This window comes from Clarias gariepinus, chromosome 24 (genome assembly GCF_024256425.1).
Source record: "Clarias gariepinus isolate MV-2021 ecotype Netherlands chromosome 24, CGAR_prim_01v2, whole genome shotgun sequence".
Taxonomy (NCBI): domain Eukaryota; kingdom Metazoa; phylum Chordata; class Actinopteri; order Siluriformes; family Clariidae; genus Clarias; species Clarias gariepinus.
In genome coordinates this window covers 16,786,947-16,805,385 of record NC_071123.1, presented here as the reverse complement: position 1 = coordinate 16,805,385, position 18,439 = coordinate 16,786,947, and the positions used below count along the sequence as shown (strand labels likewise).

Below are 18,439 nucleotides of genomic sequence, written 5' to 3'. Positions count from 1 at the left end.
GTTAAAACAATGTATAATTGTTGTTAACAGATAAACCGATCAGCCATGATATTAAACAAAGTAACGTTAAAACCACCCAGGTTTGGGTTCCCTTTGTACCAGCTTGGGGCGTGGCTCTGCAGGGCCTGTGGGAGTGTGTTGTGGTGTTTGGCACCTTTGGGTGCTTTGGTTTGCAGGGTCTGGGCTCAGTGAATTAAACATGTTTGTCCAACTTGCATATTTCATGTGTGTTTGATCAGATTGGGGTCTGAGGATTTTGGAGGCCAGGTTGGTGGCCTTCTTCTTTGCCTGCTGGGTGCTGTGATGCACTGGGTGTTCTCTTTGTGCTACTGGGATGACGCTGGCCCCTTGGAGTATGGGCTTTGCAGGGTCTCTGGCGGTGTGATGTTGTCTCGCACTAGAAAGTTGGTGGCGGACAGAGTGGGGACCCTGTGCATCTGGCTTGTTTGGCTGGCGCATTTCCTCTTCTCTTTGAGTGCCAAGTCCTGTGTGCGGCAGTTCTGATACCTTTCTGTCATGGCATTCATTCACTTTTTACAGCGGTCTGTACTGCACTGCATTTTCTGTAGGACCAGACCCAGATGAGCTACCCTTTGGTCCCTACGAGCATGGGTGAGCCTTGGGTGGCCATGATCCGGTTGCCAGTTTACAGGTATATAATTGATAATCAACATTATTCTGTTTACCTGGTGCTTGTGTTATATATAATATAGCAGTTGTTTTATGACAAGAACGCTAATACAGAAAGTTGCCGGTTTCAGCTCTACATTATTTCCTAATCCACACAGCTTAAAAGTCAACACAGAGCATTTTCCTCTCAGCCCACGATTAATCTCAGAGTGAGTAAACATATGCAAATTCTCAACAACTGCAAAAAAAAACTGTCCTTTGGAAACGCTTCATATTTATTCCTGAAAAAAAAAGTAATCTTGAGCAGGATAATTGACTTGCTAATTCACAACAGACCTAAAAGATGAACGCCTGTGCGTGCTCTTCCTCTGAGACTGAAACTTTTCCAAGGCTCTGGGAGCAAACTCTAAATATAAGCATGCTGTTAGATGACAAACAATCGTCTGGGAATGAATTTATAAGCTAAAACCTCTCAACCAAATGGCGTGTCGCCACCGCAACAGTTTACCACAATAATTAAATGCTTCGCTACCCTGGCGTGGTGCTTCAAAACCGTTTTTTTAATCATCGGAAAAAGCTAATTATACACTCATTTGGAGAACAACATATGCATGTGGGATGTTTCCTCCTAACCAACGTCTGCCTTGATTGGGGCCTTTTTTTTTTGTTGCATTTTTTTCTTCACAGAGAATATTAAATACGCCCAGGGGCTGGTAAGGACAGCCAATCTAACTTTTACAGTGCTTCCTTTACCGTGAAAAAAAAACCCTCCATGTATTATTCATAATCATCAGCTGATATTTCAGATGGATTTGGAAAGCCAGAAATGAAAGTCCAGGGTAAGGAAGCTGTGAGACGTGATTACCTGCAGTGTTCCTCGCTGTCGGGGTTATAAGCGGAACTGCGGAAAGACACAGAGAGAACATAGTTAGGAAGCTGCAGAGTTCACTGAGTGCCTCATATCTGTTGGTATGACTTGTTTAACTATGTTTTACATTGAAGACCTAAAAGTTGAAGGACCAACTTTTCCAGGATACCATCAAAGAATCCTTGTGACTGCCTTGGCGTCCGTATAATTGTTTAAGTCAAAGAACCACCTTAAATTAGCTTTTAGAGTAAAAAGATATAAACATCCAGCACATGCTCTCAAAAGATAACGGTTTAAAAGATTACATGTACCACCCCAGTGGTAAATGTGATGCTGTATTCATCAAAAGGTTTAAACTCGTACTGCTTGTGATGGTAAAGTTCTTGGTCTCCGAACCCATCACATTTGTCGCGCTGCACGTAGCAACCGTATCCATGGTCACCTTCAGAGTCATGATGCTTTGAACGACATCATCAGTCTCTCTCCTTACAACCTCACGTGAATTCTGACAAACACACATACACACAGTAAATATCATCACATACTGTAGTACACAGTGATTTAAACGATGAACGCATGGCACAGAGTGTGCGACTGTGTGTTTCTTACAGGGCTGCCGGTTACGTTCCAAGTAATAACGGGTCGAGGGAACCCTCGCGCTTCGCAGGTCAGGTTCAGCCACTTGCCCACCTTCTCAAACAAAGCCACCTCACTCTCGACATCCTTCAACTCAGGGACACCTGCAGAAGAAGATCACGTCCCAGTTCATCATCTGATCATTTCCCTTATCTTTAACCATATAAACAACATACAGTACACATTTCCATTAATGGTCTATTAGTGTGTGTGTGAAGGGTGTGTTAATAAGAGATGAACGGAACATGACACAGATCTAGACCATTTTTTTTACATTATAACTCAGACAATAATACAGTAATATTAATAATTATAATATAAATCTGATTTTAAATTATTTAATAACTAAAAGACAAAATAATTGCTCAAATGTAAATTTACAAATGTGCTATCTGAAAAAAATGGATCATCTGCACACAAGCAAATGTTGAATCCAAAACTATTGGCCCCCCTTTTTGACGGAAACAAATGTTGAATTTAAAACTATTGGCACCCTTTTTGAATGCAAACAAATGTTGAATCCAAAACTATTGGCACCCCTTTTTAATGCAAACAAATGTTGAATCCAAAACTATTGGCACCCTATTTGACTCAAACAAATGTTGAATCCAAAACTATTGGCACCCTTTTTGATGCAAACAAATGTTGAATCCAAAACTATTGGCACCCTTTAAGAGAATGAGCATAAAAAAAAATCATTATTAAATAAACAAAACTATTCATATTTTCTATTTGTATTTTTTAATATCTTTCTCGCTGTGTTTTTTTACAATAATTTTAACCTAGCTTTAATATTCGTTTACATCATGTTGCTGTATGTTGTTGTATAATCTGTAAAGTGGCTACTATAACATTATAATTTCCGTTTGGGATTAATAAAGTACTCTACCTTTCTATCTTTCTGTCTATCTATCTATCTATTTATCTATCTATCCATCCATCCATCCATCTAACTATACAAAATGAAATAATTCTTTTGATTGTGTAAAGATGCCTTGAGACAATGTCATTTGTTAAAAGCGCTATGCAAATAAAATTGAATTGAAATTAAAATTAAATTTATTTATCCATTCATATATCCATCCATACATCCATTCAAGCAATAGCAGAAGAAGTAAAAAAAATTACAAACCAGCTAGATTATTGTTAAAAAAAACTATTTGAAGAGAAGAACTGTGTTATAATAAAACTATAGCTCATATAGTTATGCCCAAAGTTTACCTTGTAATGTAATTTATTCCATATAATAATTTCCATCCATTCAACCATTCAGATAGGAACCTCTGTTATGCTAATATGAACACTGGAGACCAATGGTGACCATTATTCCCATTTTTGCAACCATGGTAGGACTTATAATAATTCTACTGCAGATCCATGTTTAAACTAAACTTCTATTCAGCTTGGTTTGGTATTTAGATGTTGAATTGCACACTGGAGGGAAGGCAACAGGCAACTACTTACCGTGCACTATTATATGAACCGATCCACTGGTATGCATGCCTGGGATGCCGGGAACGGTCACCTCGCATTCATAGTGTCCGGCAGTTTCGAAAGTAGCGTCCTGCAGCAGCAGCACGTTTCCTCGTCTTATCTCGACCCCCTCCTGAATGATGCAATAACGATTAATGCACGATGAGCATTCAAAGTAGGACTGCTGCTAATGATCAGGTTTTATTAAGTGCCAGTATAAAATAATGGGATGATTAATATTAATGCATTAGAATTCCAAAATCTTTATAGTAAAAAATTTATCTGACAGTCCTACGACAAAATATCAAAGAAAACGGTCTGCATAAAACAAAGTGTATGAACACTATAAGTTCTGAAGGAGCTATGCACAGCCTTAAGTACCTTAAACCAGACAGTGGACGTCTTTTGAGAGGACAAAGCGTTGCATGTGGCTGTCAGACTTTCTCCTTTCAGCATGATCTCTGAGTCTTTGGGAACCACCACAGCTGGGTCAAGGTCTACACACACACATATCTTGTGCTTAGAACATCACCTGACATGAGTTATTACCGTCTGCCTTTCTGAGTGAATTTACCATATGTGTGTGTGTGAAAACAAAACGTGTCCCATTGTCTGAGCAGCTGCATTTACTTACAGTTCACGGTAAGCTGCAGGCTCGCTCCTACATCAGGGTCAACCGAGTCCAGAGTTTGGCACTTGTAAAGGCCGCTGTCTTTGCGTGTCACATCCTTCAGGACCAGCAGGTTGTCTTCAACTTCCAGACCTACATCACCATCCTGTAGAGGCATGAGGATAATTTACTGCTCTGTTATTCTCACAAGTAAAAATCCTTCTCATATTTACCTAATACTTGGAACTCTGAAATATTATAGCTAGGTAATTAAGCAACAACAACAACAACCGTCTGTTGTTATTTTAAGACACGAAGGTCAGCTGTTCTGGAACAATTTTTGCAAAACCCACCAAGCACCATGATAAAACTGGCTCATGCAGACCATTCCGGGAAAGCAAGAACAAAACCTACCTCTGCTGCAGGAGAGAAGTTCATTTAGAGTTAACAAACAACAACCCCAGATTAGAGCCGTTATGAAGGCTTTATAGAGCATAAGTACACTATGTGCATATTAGTATTTGGCCAAACTTGTTAATTATTGAATTCAGGGCAATCTTAATGCGTCATCTCGAACAATGCTACTGTATGCTTCCAACTTTGTGGCAACAGTTTGGGAAAGGCCCTTTTTCATTCCAACATGACTGTGCCCCAGCGCACAAAGCAAGGGCTATAAAGTGTAGACGTGGTTTAATGAGTTCATTGTGGAAAAATGCAACCGGCCCTAACACAGAGCCCTGACTTCAACCACATCGAAGAGCACCTTTGAGATGAACCAGAACGGAAATTGCGAGCCAGGCTTTCTCGTCCAACATCAGCGCTCGACCTCATAAATGCTCTACAGAATGAATGGGCACAAGAAACACTCTTGTGGAGAGCCTTTCAAGGAGAGTGGAAGCTGTTATAGCTGCAAAAAGAGAACCAACTTCATATTGAAGTTTTTAGTCAGCCACCAATTGTGCAAGTTCTCCCACTCAAGATGAGAGAGGCCTGTAATTTTCATCGTAGGTATACCTCAACTATGAGAGACAAAATAAGGGAAAAAAATCCAGAAAATCACATTGTTGGTAAAGTTTCTGGCTCTCACAGACCTGTAACCTGTAGGCTCCTCTGTCCTCCACTCGTTACCTGTATTAATGGCATCTGTTTGAACTCGTTATCAGTATAAAAGACACCTGTCCACAACCTCAAACTGTCACACTCCAACTTCCACCATGGCCAAAACCAAAGAGCTGTCAAAGGACACCAGAAACAAAACCTGCACCAGGCTGGGAAGACTGAATCTGCAATAGGTAAGTAGCTTGGTGTGAAGAAATCAACTGTGGGGGCAGTTATTAGAAAATAGAAGACATACAATACCACTGATAATCTTCCTCGATCTGGGGCTCCACACAAGATCTCACCCTGTGGGGTCATAAAGATGACAAGAACTGTGAGCAAAAATCCCAGAACCACACGGGTGGACCTAGTGAATGACCTGCAGAGAGCTGGGAGAAAGTAACAAAGGCTACCATCATTAACACACTGCACCGCCAGGGACTCAAATGCTGCAGTGCCAAACGTGTCCCCCTGCTTAAGCCAGTAGATGTGCAGGCCCATCTGAAATTTGCTAGAGAGCATTTTGGATGATCCAGAAGAGGATTGGGGGGAAGTCATATGGTCAGATGAAACCAAAATAGAATTTTTTTGTAAAAACTCAAATTGTCATGTTTGGAGGAGAAAGAATGCTGAGTTGCATCCAAAGAACAGCATACGTACTATAAAGCATGGGGGTCGAAACATCATGCTTTGGGGCTGTTTTTCTGCAAAGGGACCAGGACGACTGATTTGTGTAAAGGAAAGAATGAATGGGGCCATGTATCGTGAGATTTTGAGTGAAAGCAAGGGCACTGAAGATGAAACGTGGCTGGGTCTTTCAGCATGACAATGATCCCAAACACACCAACTGGGCAACGAAGGAGTGGCTTCGTAAGAAGCATTTTAAGGTCCTGGAGTGGCTCAGCAGGTCTCCAGATCTCAACCCCATAAAAAATCTTCGGAGAGGGTTGAAAGTCCATGTTGCCCAGGGACAGCCCCAGGAGATCTGCATGGAGGAATGGTTGTTGTTTTCACCAGCAACAGTGTGTGAAAACCTTGTGAAGACTTACAGAAACGTTTGACCTCTGTCATTGCCAACAAAGAGTTGTATAATAAAGTATTGAGATGAAATGTTGTTATTGACCAAATACTTTTTTTCCACCATAATTTGCAAATAAATTCTTTAAAAACCGAAAATGTGATGTTCTGGATTTTTTTTTCCTCATTTTGTCTTATCATAGTTGAGGTATACCTATGATGAAAATTACAGGCCTCTCTCATCTTTTTAAGCGGGAGAACTTGCACAATTGGTTAGCGCTGTTTAACAGTACATGCACAACAGTGTATCCATCCACTTAGTGTGTCTAACATTCAGGCTGTTAAATGCAAAACTTCGTTTCACTGCAAAGAGAGAGAAACGTGTTGTCCTGTTTAGTCAATCCAGTTACAGACAAATGATCATGTGCTTTCTTCATCATACACTCATGTGACTAGGAAACATGATTATGTAGTTAAAATAGAGGCAATCAATTATTTAAATAAAAGGTTTTTCTTACATTTTCAGACAGATCCTATTACTATTAGTCTACAATTAAAGGTCCTGTATTTAGCTAATTCTTTAACAAAGTGTGTCGGATGAAACCTTTATAATGCAAACCTTTACCTTTACATTTATAATGCACTGTAATACTACAAAACTCCCTTATTCACTCCTTTTCCAGACATACCAATTATATATAGTGTCTATGCACATAAACTACCACAGTGCAGAGCGACGAGACGGGAGGGGGAGGGTTTCCCCTTATATGAGGTCACAAAAGGGGTAAACCTAACTGGCTTGTCCAGTACAAAAAATGGAAAAAGATGGAAATGTATTTTTCTTATGTTTTCGATTTGTACACGTACACACAGACACACACATACACACACACCAGAGACACATCTGAGGTCTAAAAACCTCTCCTTTAACAGCCCCAGAAAAAGAGCTGCCACTCTATACATTACTATTGGAGACAATATCAAGCTTGTTCCTGAAGCATGCTGAGTGAGTGATCTATACGTCTCCCATGTGCCCGGCTTTTTCTCATCTGATAGCTCGGCCCCCTCTCTGCTGGAAGAATGTTGCGAGGGGAAAAAAAAGAATTGAAGGAAATAAAAAAAAGGGTGTGGGGGGCATTATTACTCGACTGAAAGTGATGGTCGGCGGGGGATTGCCATCGCCTTGGCAACGGATCTCCACCGTGTCTCCCTCTTTGACCAGGCCTTCGGGCAATTCCCTCCACATCTCCATGTTGTATGTTGGGTCTAAGACACACACACACACACACAAAACGAGACCATAAATGGAGGCCCATTCAGAAACAGCATTCAGTTACCAAGACAGTGTGACTTTGGCACTAATCATTCAGTCGAAAGTAACAAAGAAGTAACATTCTGAACTCACGTCATGGGTCTGCGAGACGTATTTGATAATAGAGGATAATTTGATATATATTTTTTTTTTCATGTTAGGGCAGTGATCCTTAAATCTTGCATGTTTCTTTATTTTTGTTTAAAATTATTCTTGTTTTTAACCATTGTATCCATTAGACTAAACTCTCTATGTAGTTCTAAATCAGCTCGTGTTGGGTTGCTTGCTAGTAACACTGCCTAAGAGTTACACAAAAGTTTGTCGTAGCTTACAGTAGCTCCTGAATGTTAACGGTTTGAACCTAATCAGTTTGAATTTGCACAAAAGGTAGCATTAGTTTAGATGCCAGACGATAACTGTACCTCAAGTACCAAGTTAGCTAAAATTAGAGAATGTGTAACTAAAACCAGTAGCAAGCAAAGAAATATTCAGCTTAAATCCAGCTTGATGCGATAATTACATCCGGTTCATATGTGCACGTTTCATGGATGTTCAAGTAACTAGGAATTTAAGTTGATATGGTGTAAATAATCTATAAATTATTGTACTATTAGTGTATTGTATTGTATTGTATTGATACATTTCCAGATTGTGAAACACAAACACAGTCTACAGGAATCTGTCTTAGCTTTTGGAGTTATTTCATTTTGCAAAAATAAATATAAAAAGAATTCAGCAAGCTATTTTGCATTACTTATTTGAAAGTGTGGTTTGTTTTCTTCCTCATATGTATATGCATGGTTGATATAAGAGTGGTTTATTTGAGAGTGAGTCAAAAATTATCCGCACTCTGACTGCAGCATTTATTTTAATTAACTTTTAGAAGGCATCATTTTTTAGATATAATCTCCCTGCTTGGGAATCTTTCAGGTCGAGCTGCGAGCCACTGACGCACCGCCGTCTTCACTTCTTCATTGAAAGTGAATCTTCGTCCTCATAGGGCTGCTTTCCGGGGACCGAACTGGTCAAAGTCAGATGGAGCGAGATCAGGACTATGGGGAGGATACTTTAACAACCTAAAACAATGTTTTTGCAGATTGACAGTGTGAAGATCACAACGCCCTTGAAAGGATTAGGTTTAGGTTTCATCCCTTCAATAAGCATCTCACTGTAATGGGCCCTGCTGATTGCTGGACCTTTTCCCCTGATAACGTTCCAATACTCCCTTCTTGAGAGTCTCAGAAAACTGTTAAGCATTGGTGAATTTTCCAGCTCTCAGGCTCGTAGTAATGAATTTATGTCTCGTCACCAGTGACTAGGAATATTTCGTAAAAAATTTCATATCCAATCGCTTCTGTTTACACTGTAGCACGGTCACACCATAACAGCAGTGACCGGGGAGATAGTAGCCTTGAACGTTAGGCGCTAATAAGACAGTTTTAATATAACCGCTGATTTTGTGCGGCTAATTTTTTCACCCACTCTTATGTATATACGTTTATATAAATAAAGAAGATGTAGGTGAGCTTACAGTGCACGGTGACGTTGACAGCTCTGGACTCAACAGTTCGGACAGCGCCAGGAACGTAATAGCTGACCTCGCACGAGAACACAGACTCGCTGTCTTCCTTGGCAACTTTATACTGGAGCTCGCTCTCGACAGTGAACAGCCCGCTGGGGTTCTTGGTCACCAGGGTAACCACATTCACCTCTGTGCAGGTACAACACACACACACATACACATACAGAGATTGATTTAAATTGACAAATGGAAAGAAAAGGATGAGCTCTCCTTGTGATGCCTCGTTTGTAATTAGATTTAAAGGGCTTTAAATAGTCTTATCATTGTAAACCAATTCATACCAATTTGCCAGATTAGTCCTGGATGGACGGAAGAACTAATACATGGTGAAGGCTTATTAAGTCTTGCATTAAGTAAGTAATGAGGGAAAGACAACTACCCACAAGCTCAGTGTTTCCACCGCAAAGATGTTTTTCTTCCCTATTAAACCCAGCAAAGTGATGACAATGAAGAATCCTTCCATAAATGTTAAACAAATATCATTTTCATTCTCTTTAATGTTAGCATTAGGTTATACTGTATAGCATATTCTTGATACAATTCCTACTGAAATCCTGTATTAGAACTAACGTATATACTCATAAGGGTTAAACCTCTGAACCTGTCAGCGCTACATAATCTTAGACACTTACGGCCATTTTCGGGGTGCAGAGGCTCGTGGTTGCGATACCAGGTGATGTTCGGCTTGGGGTAGCCTTTTCGGGTTTCACAAGTCGCAATCTAATATAAATGGGGAAACAAATTTAGAAACACACGAATCAAACCACCCGGACTCGCATGAATGGTCTAAACCCGAAGGTACCAACCTTTGATGGTAATTCACTTGTCACTGAAACTCCAACATCAACCGCTTCGATCACAGGAAGCTCCGGGGGGTCTAAATTAACAGAATTTAAAATGACCACTCCAGAGGGATTCACATACACACAACCAGACGTGTCTCTCAGAAAAGAATTGGACTTACTGAAAACCTTTAGGTGGGTCCTGCCCTCTGCGATGCCCGCTGCAAGTCCGTTGACCTGGCAAAAAAAGTCCCTCTCGTCCATGAGTTGGACATCCACGACAGTCAGGCTCTCGCCATTGGCGAGCGCAGCGACGCTGATCCGGTCCGTGTAGGGCGTATTCTCGTCCACCTTCTGCATGGTGAGGTCGCTGTAAGAGATCCTCGCTCGTCTTCCTGAAGAACCACGCTGAGATTCAGAATAAAGACGATACATTAGAAGTAGAAATTAATGGAAGGAGTGCCGATTCGAATACGTGGTACAAGAGAGAGGGTACATACCAGAAACCATTGCACCGTGACCGTTTTGGGAACCTGCTCAAAATTGTATTGGCAGGGGATAACGACTGAATCGCCTTTATACACTTCAATGACGTCCTTTATAGTTAAAGACACCTGGGCGCCAACTGCAAACAAAAGAAAAATACGTGTTTGCAAGGTTTCAACAAAGAACACGTGATATTTTAAATAAATAATAAAGGACTTGTGTAATAATCTCAAATACCCCTTGAAATAATTCTCAAGCACGCTTTTAGCGGCACAATGAATTCCTATGTTTCCCCAACAATTAAATAAAATCCCGCAAACTGTGACAAGACTGAAATCCTTGATCTCGTTTGCCACTACATTCCCGACATATCTGAACTGAAGCACAATGTAATCATGAATGGCCATCTACTGTCCGAGGGTGAAACTTCCCCCTGCTCAACTGTTCCAGGGTCGGCCAGAGCCCGTAACTGATGACCCGCTTCAGCAAGAGGGCTAAGTGTACAGTGTTCGAATGTTAGAGGGCTCTGGCATGGCATCACAGGGTCGAGGATATCATCCTAGGAATGTTCCTGCACCATAGTCCCACGTTAGTGCTGACCAGGAAGTCCTAATCAAGCCCAAATTTGACCAAATGCAGCCATCCTTATATTATCTACACCTCTTCCTTATCCAGCTTACACTGCATGTTTTTGGACTGTGGGAGGAAAACCAGAGGGAAACACACTAAGCACAGCAGAGGGATAACATGGAATCCATGCACACACACAGAGCACAAGCGAGATTCAAACCCCAACCCTGCAGAGGCGATGTAACATGGCTAAGAAAGATGGAGGAAAAAGTATGATTCAGTAACGTATCGGTATTCCTTTGTGTATCACCACTCTGACTCTTATTTAAAAAAAAAAATTTGTAGGTTGCCTATCACCTGGAGATTAAGAGTTCGATTCCCGGGTGATGCTGTAACCTCTCGCAGCCGGAGGTCTAGAGAGAGCTGATTGGCCGAGCTCTCTCAGAGGGGAGGGATAAGAGGTACTGGTGTTCCCACATTAATCACGGCTCTACAGCCAATCAGGGGCGTCTGTGAGCACACGCAAGCGTAAGGAGCGGATAGCACTGTCCTCCGAGTGTGTTACGTCGTCCCCAACAATGCGTTAGCGAGCTGTTTGAAAAGATGCGGTCGGCTGGTGTCACATGGTTCAGAGGTAGTAGCCTTAATGTGGGAGCCGCTAAGCCAACATCGTCATCTACAGAAATCTGGATGTAGATTTATATCTAGCCAGGGGCAACATTGACAAAGAAAAACTCCCTGAAGCAACATGGAAGAACTTCTCAGAGCGAACCGACTCCCTGTGAGATCGTTTACTGAAGCGAGCACGAAACTTTAAGTGAATCAAGTGTTGTACGGCATCCAAATACCGCAAACAGTCCTGTTTTTTATACTCTTGAAAGAAAAAAATAAATGAATTTAAAAATCGAAGGCAAATCAGTTGTTAGTGAAGCGAGTTAATTTAAATGTACAATCAATTCACAATCAAAACACTACTATGAATTTGGATATGAATAAAAATCTGACTTCAAAAACAAGAACATGTCACTTTCTTTTGAAAACGTTTTTAAAAACCTACCAGTAAGTAGATGTTACACTATTCCAAGAAAAATAAAAAGTCTGTGGTGGTGCAGTGTTTTTACAGCCGTTACAGAACGACTGATTTGGATTACTTACAGTCGTTCTTCTTAGTCTTAACTCGACAGCTAATTTTTTTTTCCCCTTTACTTGAAAGTTCGTCGTTCTCTCTCTATTCTAGACGTTATGACATATTGGAATAAAACCAAACCTCTATGTTTCCACGTGCTGCCGATTACAGCTACAATGTGTAAATTAGCACTAAAGCTCACGTGCCATTAAACATTACGACATTTCGAAGTTTTTTTTTTTATAATCAAGAATAGGGATTAATACCACCGTATGATAGTACATGGATTTTTACTGACAACCTTTCGGACAATGAGTCTATCTTTTCAGACCTACATATTGTTTAAAAGCTCAACTGCAGTATTTTCCGCTGTGGCAGCAACCAGCTCGCGGCCCGCTAGCATGACCGCTCACATCTCAGAATATCCGCTTGTTATCATCTTGGAAAACTGCTGTCAAACCGGTCAATAGCCATCCAGAGGCTGGAACCCAAGAGAGCACATAACTGGCACTTTAATACAAGCCTTTCTAAATGAGGCGGAGGCCCGTTCTCTCTCCCCTGTCAATCACGACTCCATTAGATAATTATATGAGGAGTGGAGCATTTGGCGCTTTCTTAAACACGTACTCAGCTGCACCGTGATGCTCCAACAACAGCAGTTAGAAAAATATGTGGTGGATCTAACAGGTCTGAGAGAACGCATATGTTAGCTGCCGCCTCGACTCTCAGGCCAGATGGTGATATTTCATCACTTAAAACTTAATGCCATTTTTACAAAACGAGTCCAGATTATGGAGATCACGTAAAAAAAAAAAAAATTTATATACCGCTAATGTAGATGGAACACGTGAGCCTATGGTAGTGCCATTGCAGTGACTATACCTATTCAAATTTTTTTTAATTTTGATTTGATTTCATGATAATGAAAACTGATTTGTCCAAAGCAGTTATATAAGACCTCATATTTTTCCATTTCTTTAACAAGTGTGTGTGTTAATGCTCCAGTTGAAATAACCCTCAGATAATGCATTCTTTTTATATACCAAAAATTTTTAGGTCTCTTTTCATTGTGTGTTTAATGAGCCCACGCTCCTGCAGAGAATTGCACAGATGTGCAACAAGCCGAGGGAGGGGCTCTTCTTATATGAGGTCACACCAGGGGAAAAATCCAATCGTCCAATCGTTTACTCACTAGGCAAAACAAAACACTGACTGTTTGGGAAATGTTTAGCAAAACATTTTGCTTGTATGCGAACACTGGAGGCCCATCAGAAAGTTTTGAAAAATGAAAATGTCAGTTTAAAAAATTTTGTTTCCACAATTTTTTTTAAAAGACCAGAAAAAATAAAAGTCATAAGGTACGATTTCTGTTAGCTATAATAATATTCTACACACCATAATTTGTAGTAGTAATGTCATCTGCTAAAGCTTTGTTGGCCTTTCAAACTGTTATCTGGTGTACAAAAGATATCAGACGTCCCCATGGGTCTGGACAGATCATGGCAAAAATGAGACAATATCTCAGTCCCTTAAAAAAAACTTTTGACGGAATGCCTCGCTATAAAATAAAAATAAAATCCTGTAATGACGTTTATACTGAAATCTCAGGAAATGTAAGCTTGGCAAAGAAGAGATGTACAACTCTTATCTCTCTTTGGGCATGAACATATTCCAAGTAATAAGTTTCTGAAAGATGGAGCGCAACCAGTCCATCTGATATAGCAGACGAAGCTGCATGCTTGCTGCTCTGATCTCCATCCGTGTCTCTGTGGCTGAGATTTGACTGATTACACTCCTAATCCCATTCATGACTAGCCTACAACCAAAACAACTCCTGACTGCTGAACTGCAGCGACTTTTTGAAAGCCACCCACTTGTGTCTCGGTCGTCCTGTTTCTCTAAGCTTCTCTTTCAGTGCTGGCGGGGAAAAAAACTCCCCCCCCCCCCCTTTTTTTTGGTTTTCGCCTACCCCACCCCCTCATCAGTCAAAGAACTTTGTCTCTCTCTCTCAGTCAGCCCTGTCTCTTTTTCTCTCCCTCTTGGCATGGAGAGAACGGGCTCACGTTGAAAAGACCTTCTTTTTAATTGGAAACATCTGGGAAATGGGGGCGCCGCAGTAGCGGGGTGCCTGGGAGACGGGGGCATTAATGGATTTCCACATCCTTGCTGAGTGATGGGAGTAGAGAGAGAGAGAGAGAGAGAGAGAGAGAGACTGTAGACCAAGGGTCAGGGGTAAGGATGCTACAAGACGACCTCGTCACTCTGCTTCCTCTTGAGCGTGAAGGTCAGTAGCGACCTCCTGCTGTATGTGGGAAGGAATTCCAGCAGCCCTCTGCTCTGTCTGCATAGCGTAACAAAGGGCTTATCTTCACTGCTCGTCTCGTGTGTTTGGATTAGTGCTGACAGAAACTGTACAGAAATGTGGATTACTTAATAATACATGTCAGTAGCATTTTGAACACGAGTAGGAACCATGCTGTTTTCAGTTTAACCGAAAAAAAAAGGAAAGGCGTTATTGCAACAATATCTAGAACAAAACGTTGGTATCTATGTTCCTAATTGTAACACAGAACTCTCTTTCTCTCAGTCAGCTAACCACTAAACTACCATGCCACCCCGCGATGCCCATTCGTTGATTGGGTGGCATGATGGCTTAGTGGTTAGCACTGTCACCCTCCACCTCCAGGGTCTGGGTTCGATTCCCGGGCTAGGTTCGTTTCCTGTCTCTGTGTGCATGGAGTTTGCATCTTCTCCCCGTGCTTGATGGGTTCCCTCCGGGTACTCCGGTTTCCTCACACAGTTTAAAGACATGCAGATTAGGCTAACTGGTGTTCCCATACCTGCGCCATGTAAGTGTTTGCCTTGGAATGGATTGGCACCCTATCCAGGGTGTACCCAGTCTCGTGGCCTAAGTCTCCTTAACTGTTAAAACTGAGTGAATATTATCAGACGCTCATTTGCTCAAATATGAAAGCTGCTAATATGACAGAATATGATTAATAACTCATCGCCACATGATCTTGTTTTATAAATACACCATAACAGCACCCTATTGTACTTAAAAACTAATTTTGGGATTCAACCACAGGAAAAGAGCAGATTGATTAAGTGTCTAATGGAACGTATCACGTTTAAGACACACATACTATACGATTATTCAATTAATTTAAAACGTAATACATCAACACGTGCCGCTGAAGACATTCACAAAATCACGTGTCTCTGTATCCTGCAAAACATCCGTTCGCACCCTCGCCACACACGCGCACACCCTCAGCCTTATTAAACTTGGTCGCGGCCAGACACAGTCACGTCCCACTGGTCCCATTCATCATTCGCTCGCCATTGTCATGTCCGTTCCCCGTCTCCGTCTCCCTCCTCCTCAGATCCCACGTTGAGCAAACGCCTGTTTTATTCCACTCCGAGACCCCGGACATATTCACTCTTTCCTGAAAGCTCTTCGGTGGAGAAAACAGGGGGGCCTCGTGCTGTGTCCATCCAGCCATAACCTGAGATCCACAGCTTTTGTGCGGACACCTGGGGAACTCGCACACTCTCACACACTTATTTCTAAGAGCTTTAAGCACCTGAGCCTTTTTTTTTTGTACTGAAATTAGTTCTCAAATCCATTCCTCTCACTTAAATACGCATAATACAAATAATATTCAACAGTGACCCCATTAAAAGGTCAACGTACAGCGGTTCGGTTTGGAAATCTGTTCAACGTTATTTGAAAAAACTTTCCCCGGTTTTGAAGGTGACATCAGCGATACCGGAGAAGTAGTGCTGGAATACTATACAGCATTCCTTTCAGGGCTCCTTCAGAAGCTCCACTTATATATAGATACAACTTTATTGTCAGTGCAGGTACTCAACAACGAAATGCAGTTTAGCATAGGGGCCCAAAAATGCATAAATATATATACACTGTGGATTACAAAGTTGTTTTTTCTATTCAAATTTTTTTCCCTAATTTTTACAACTATTTATTTTATAAAACGTAATATAGGTCTGCACTTTAGCAATCCCCTTATATTTTACTAGAATACCCAGAACATGTAACAACTATGTATGCACTTTTCGTCCAAATGTGCATGTTTGGTGATATGGTTTTTGCTTTAACTATTTAGTAATTAATTATTATTGTTTATTAATTTTTACTTATTTTAAGAAAAAAAATTGTTTTGAAATCAAAAATCGAATTTTGTCTAAAAAAATATATACGACATATTAAGATCTTGTATTTAATATATTATTATATTATATATATCTTGTATTTAATATATTATAGTATATTTCTAAACTTATATATTTACAGTCGGGCAAAAACGTACTGTATGTATTTAGTCAACCACCAATTGTGTAAGTTCTCCCACTTAAAACGATGAGAGGCCTGTAATTTTCATCATAGGTATACCTCAACTGTGAGAGACAAAATAAGAAAATCACATTCTAGGATTTTTTATGAATTTATTTGCAAATTATGGTGGAAAATAAGTATTTAATCAATAACAAAATTTTATCTCAATACTTTGTTTATACCCTTCGTTGGCTGGCTTTTATTTACATCATTTACATTCATACCAGGGGTATGAATAATTTCGGGCTGTATATGACACTGTGACCTCACACCTCCAGGGTCAAGGGTTCGATTTCTGCCTTGGCTCTGTGTGTGCATGGAGTTTGCATGTTCTCCTCATACTCCGGTTTCCTCCCACAGTCCAAAAACATTATTATCAGATTTGGTTAAGTCCTGTTCCTAAATTTTCCGTAGTGTGTTTGTGTGAGTTTGTTTCCTGCAATGCATTGGCACCCTGTCCAGGATATACCCCGCTTCATGTCCTGGTATAGGCTGCAGGTCCCCATGACCCTGTAGAAGATGAGCTCACACATACATATGCACTTTTACAAAGTGTAAACCATGCATCTCAACTAAGTTTTTTTTCCTCTTTATGAACTTATAATTAATCGACATATCACCATTTATATTCTGCAGACATCTAAGTACTACATATCCATCCAAGTACTCCTTGGCGGGGAAAACATCTACAAGAAGTTCTCCAAACACAAGTTTGTTGACTTGCTAATCCCTGCCTCGGAAATGTTTCGTGGCAGCCCTAGCGGGGACGACTCGAAGTTTTGTTTTGATACTGCGTGGCTAAGCGGATTAGTGGAAATACGGTATATCGTGTCAAGTGAGGATTTGGGGTCGGGGCACGTCGATGCTCGCGTTCTCTTATCGGAGACAGGAGGAAACGTTGGCGTACGTGACACCTGCACGCGTCACACCGCTGCTCTAGGAAGTTAGCCCGGACCCGTCTTATGTAAAAAAAATAATAAAATAGATCAGTGAATATTTGCACCTGCTGACAGAAGATGAAACGGAGAGCACGCATTCCTGAAACTTCAGTATGTTTGGGCGCTGATAAAAGACCTCACATCCAGCAACCAAAGGAGGCTCATTTCTCGTTTTTTCCTTTCTTTTTTTTTGCCTCCCAAGAAGATCTGATCCGTCCTGAAGTCTCTTTCAAACCCCAAAACAAAACCGGCCAAGTGTGAAGTGTGAAGCCCGTCTAAAGATCACCTGCCCCATTAAACGTCCACTGATCCTGAATCCTGATAGCTTTGATCCTATGGATATGCGGGAGGTACGTCATCTATACATTTAGCTCTTATAGGAGACTTTATTTTAGACTTTGAGTTGTCTGAGAGAAAGCTGAGAATGTGTGTGTGTGAGTGAGAGTGTGTAAAGTGTGTAACACATCCTGACAGCGAGGGATTTACCTGGCAGGCCTTGAACACCTGAGATCAAAGGGGGCAGAGAGCCAATCAGTAACACAAACCAACACACACACACAGAGACTGTCACAGCACCGTCTTTTATTCTTGATTCACCTTTTCAACACAAAAAAAATTATTATGCACCAAAGGATTACATTTAAAATTCTTATGGCTGATAACGTATTAGCGGAATAGTCCAATATTTTAAAATCTAATCTCTATCCGTTATATCTGAAGTATAGGTGTGATTTTTTTTTCATTTGTTTTTTTTTAAGGAGCAGATGGGATTCATGTCAGTGCTTTTTTTTTAAACGGTTTTATAGAAAACTTTAATTTTTAATTCAGTGCTCCGAACCTCCGTGTTTCACAAGTCGTACGATATGATTTTGATTCATAAGGCAAAAATGAAATGTCTGGCCCCCCCCTGAGTGCCGCAGCGGTAACGAGCTCGCCCTTTCATCCAGAGAT

The 18,439-nt window shown here is 40.9% G+C and overlaps 1 protein-coding gene across 4 annotated transcripts in view; it reads right to left on the bottom strand.

Annotated features, from left to right (window-relative positions):
• mcama (melanoma cell adhesion molecule a) overlaps positions 1-18,439 on the bottom strand; it is a 47,740-nt gene that overhangs the window by 2,747 nt on the left and 26,554 nt on the right. For all 4 annotated transcript variants that reach the window (XM_053486011.1, XM_053486009.1, XM_053486012.1 and 1 more), the window contains exons 2-13: positions 10,509-10,633; positions 10,191-10,416; positions 10,033-10,103; positions 9,859-9,946; positions 9,176-9,355; positions 7,477-7,598; positions 4,242-4,383; positions 3,989-4,104; positions 3,599-3,740; positions 2,108-2,238; positions 1,862-2,003; positions 1,496-1,531 (exon numbers count right to left, since the gene is read on the bottom strand). In XM_053486011.1, coding sequence (XP_053341986.1) covers positions 1,496-1,531; positions 1,862-2,003; positions 2,108-2,238; positions 3,599-3,740; positions 3,989-4,104; positions 4,242-4,383; positions 7,477-7,598; positions 9,176-9,355; positions 9,859-9,946; positions 10,033-10,103; positions 10,191-10,416; positions 10,509-10,633 — 1,521 coding nt within the window. The remainder of the gene's footprint in view (positions 1-1,495; positions 1,532-1,861; positions 2,004-2,107; positions 2,239-3,598; positions 3,741-3,988; positions 4,105-4,241; positions 4,384-7,476; positions 7,599-9,175; positions 9,356-9,858; positions 9,947-10,032; positions 10,104-10,190; positions 10,417-10,508; positions 10,634-18,439) is intronic.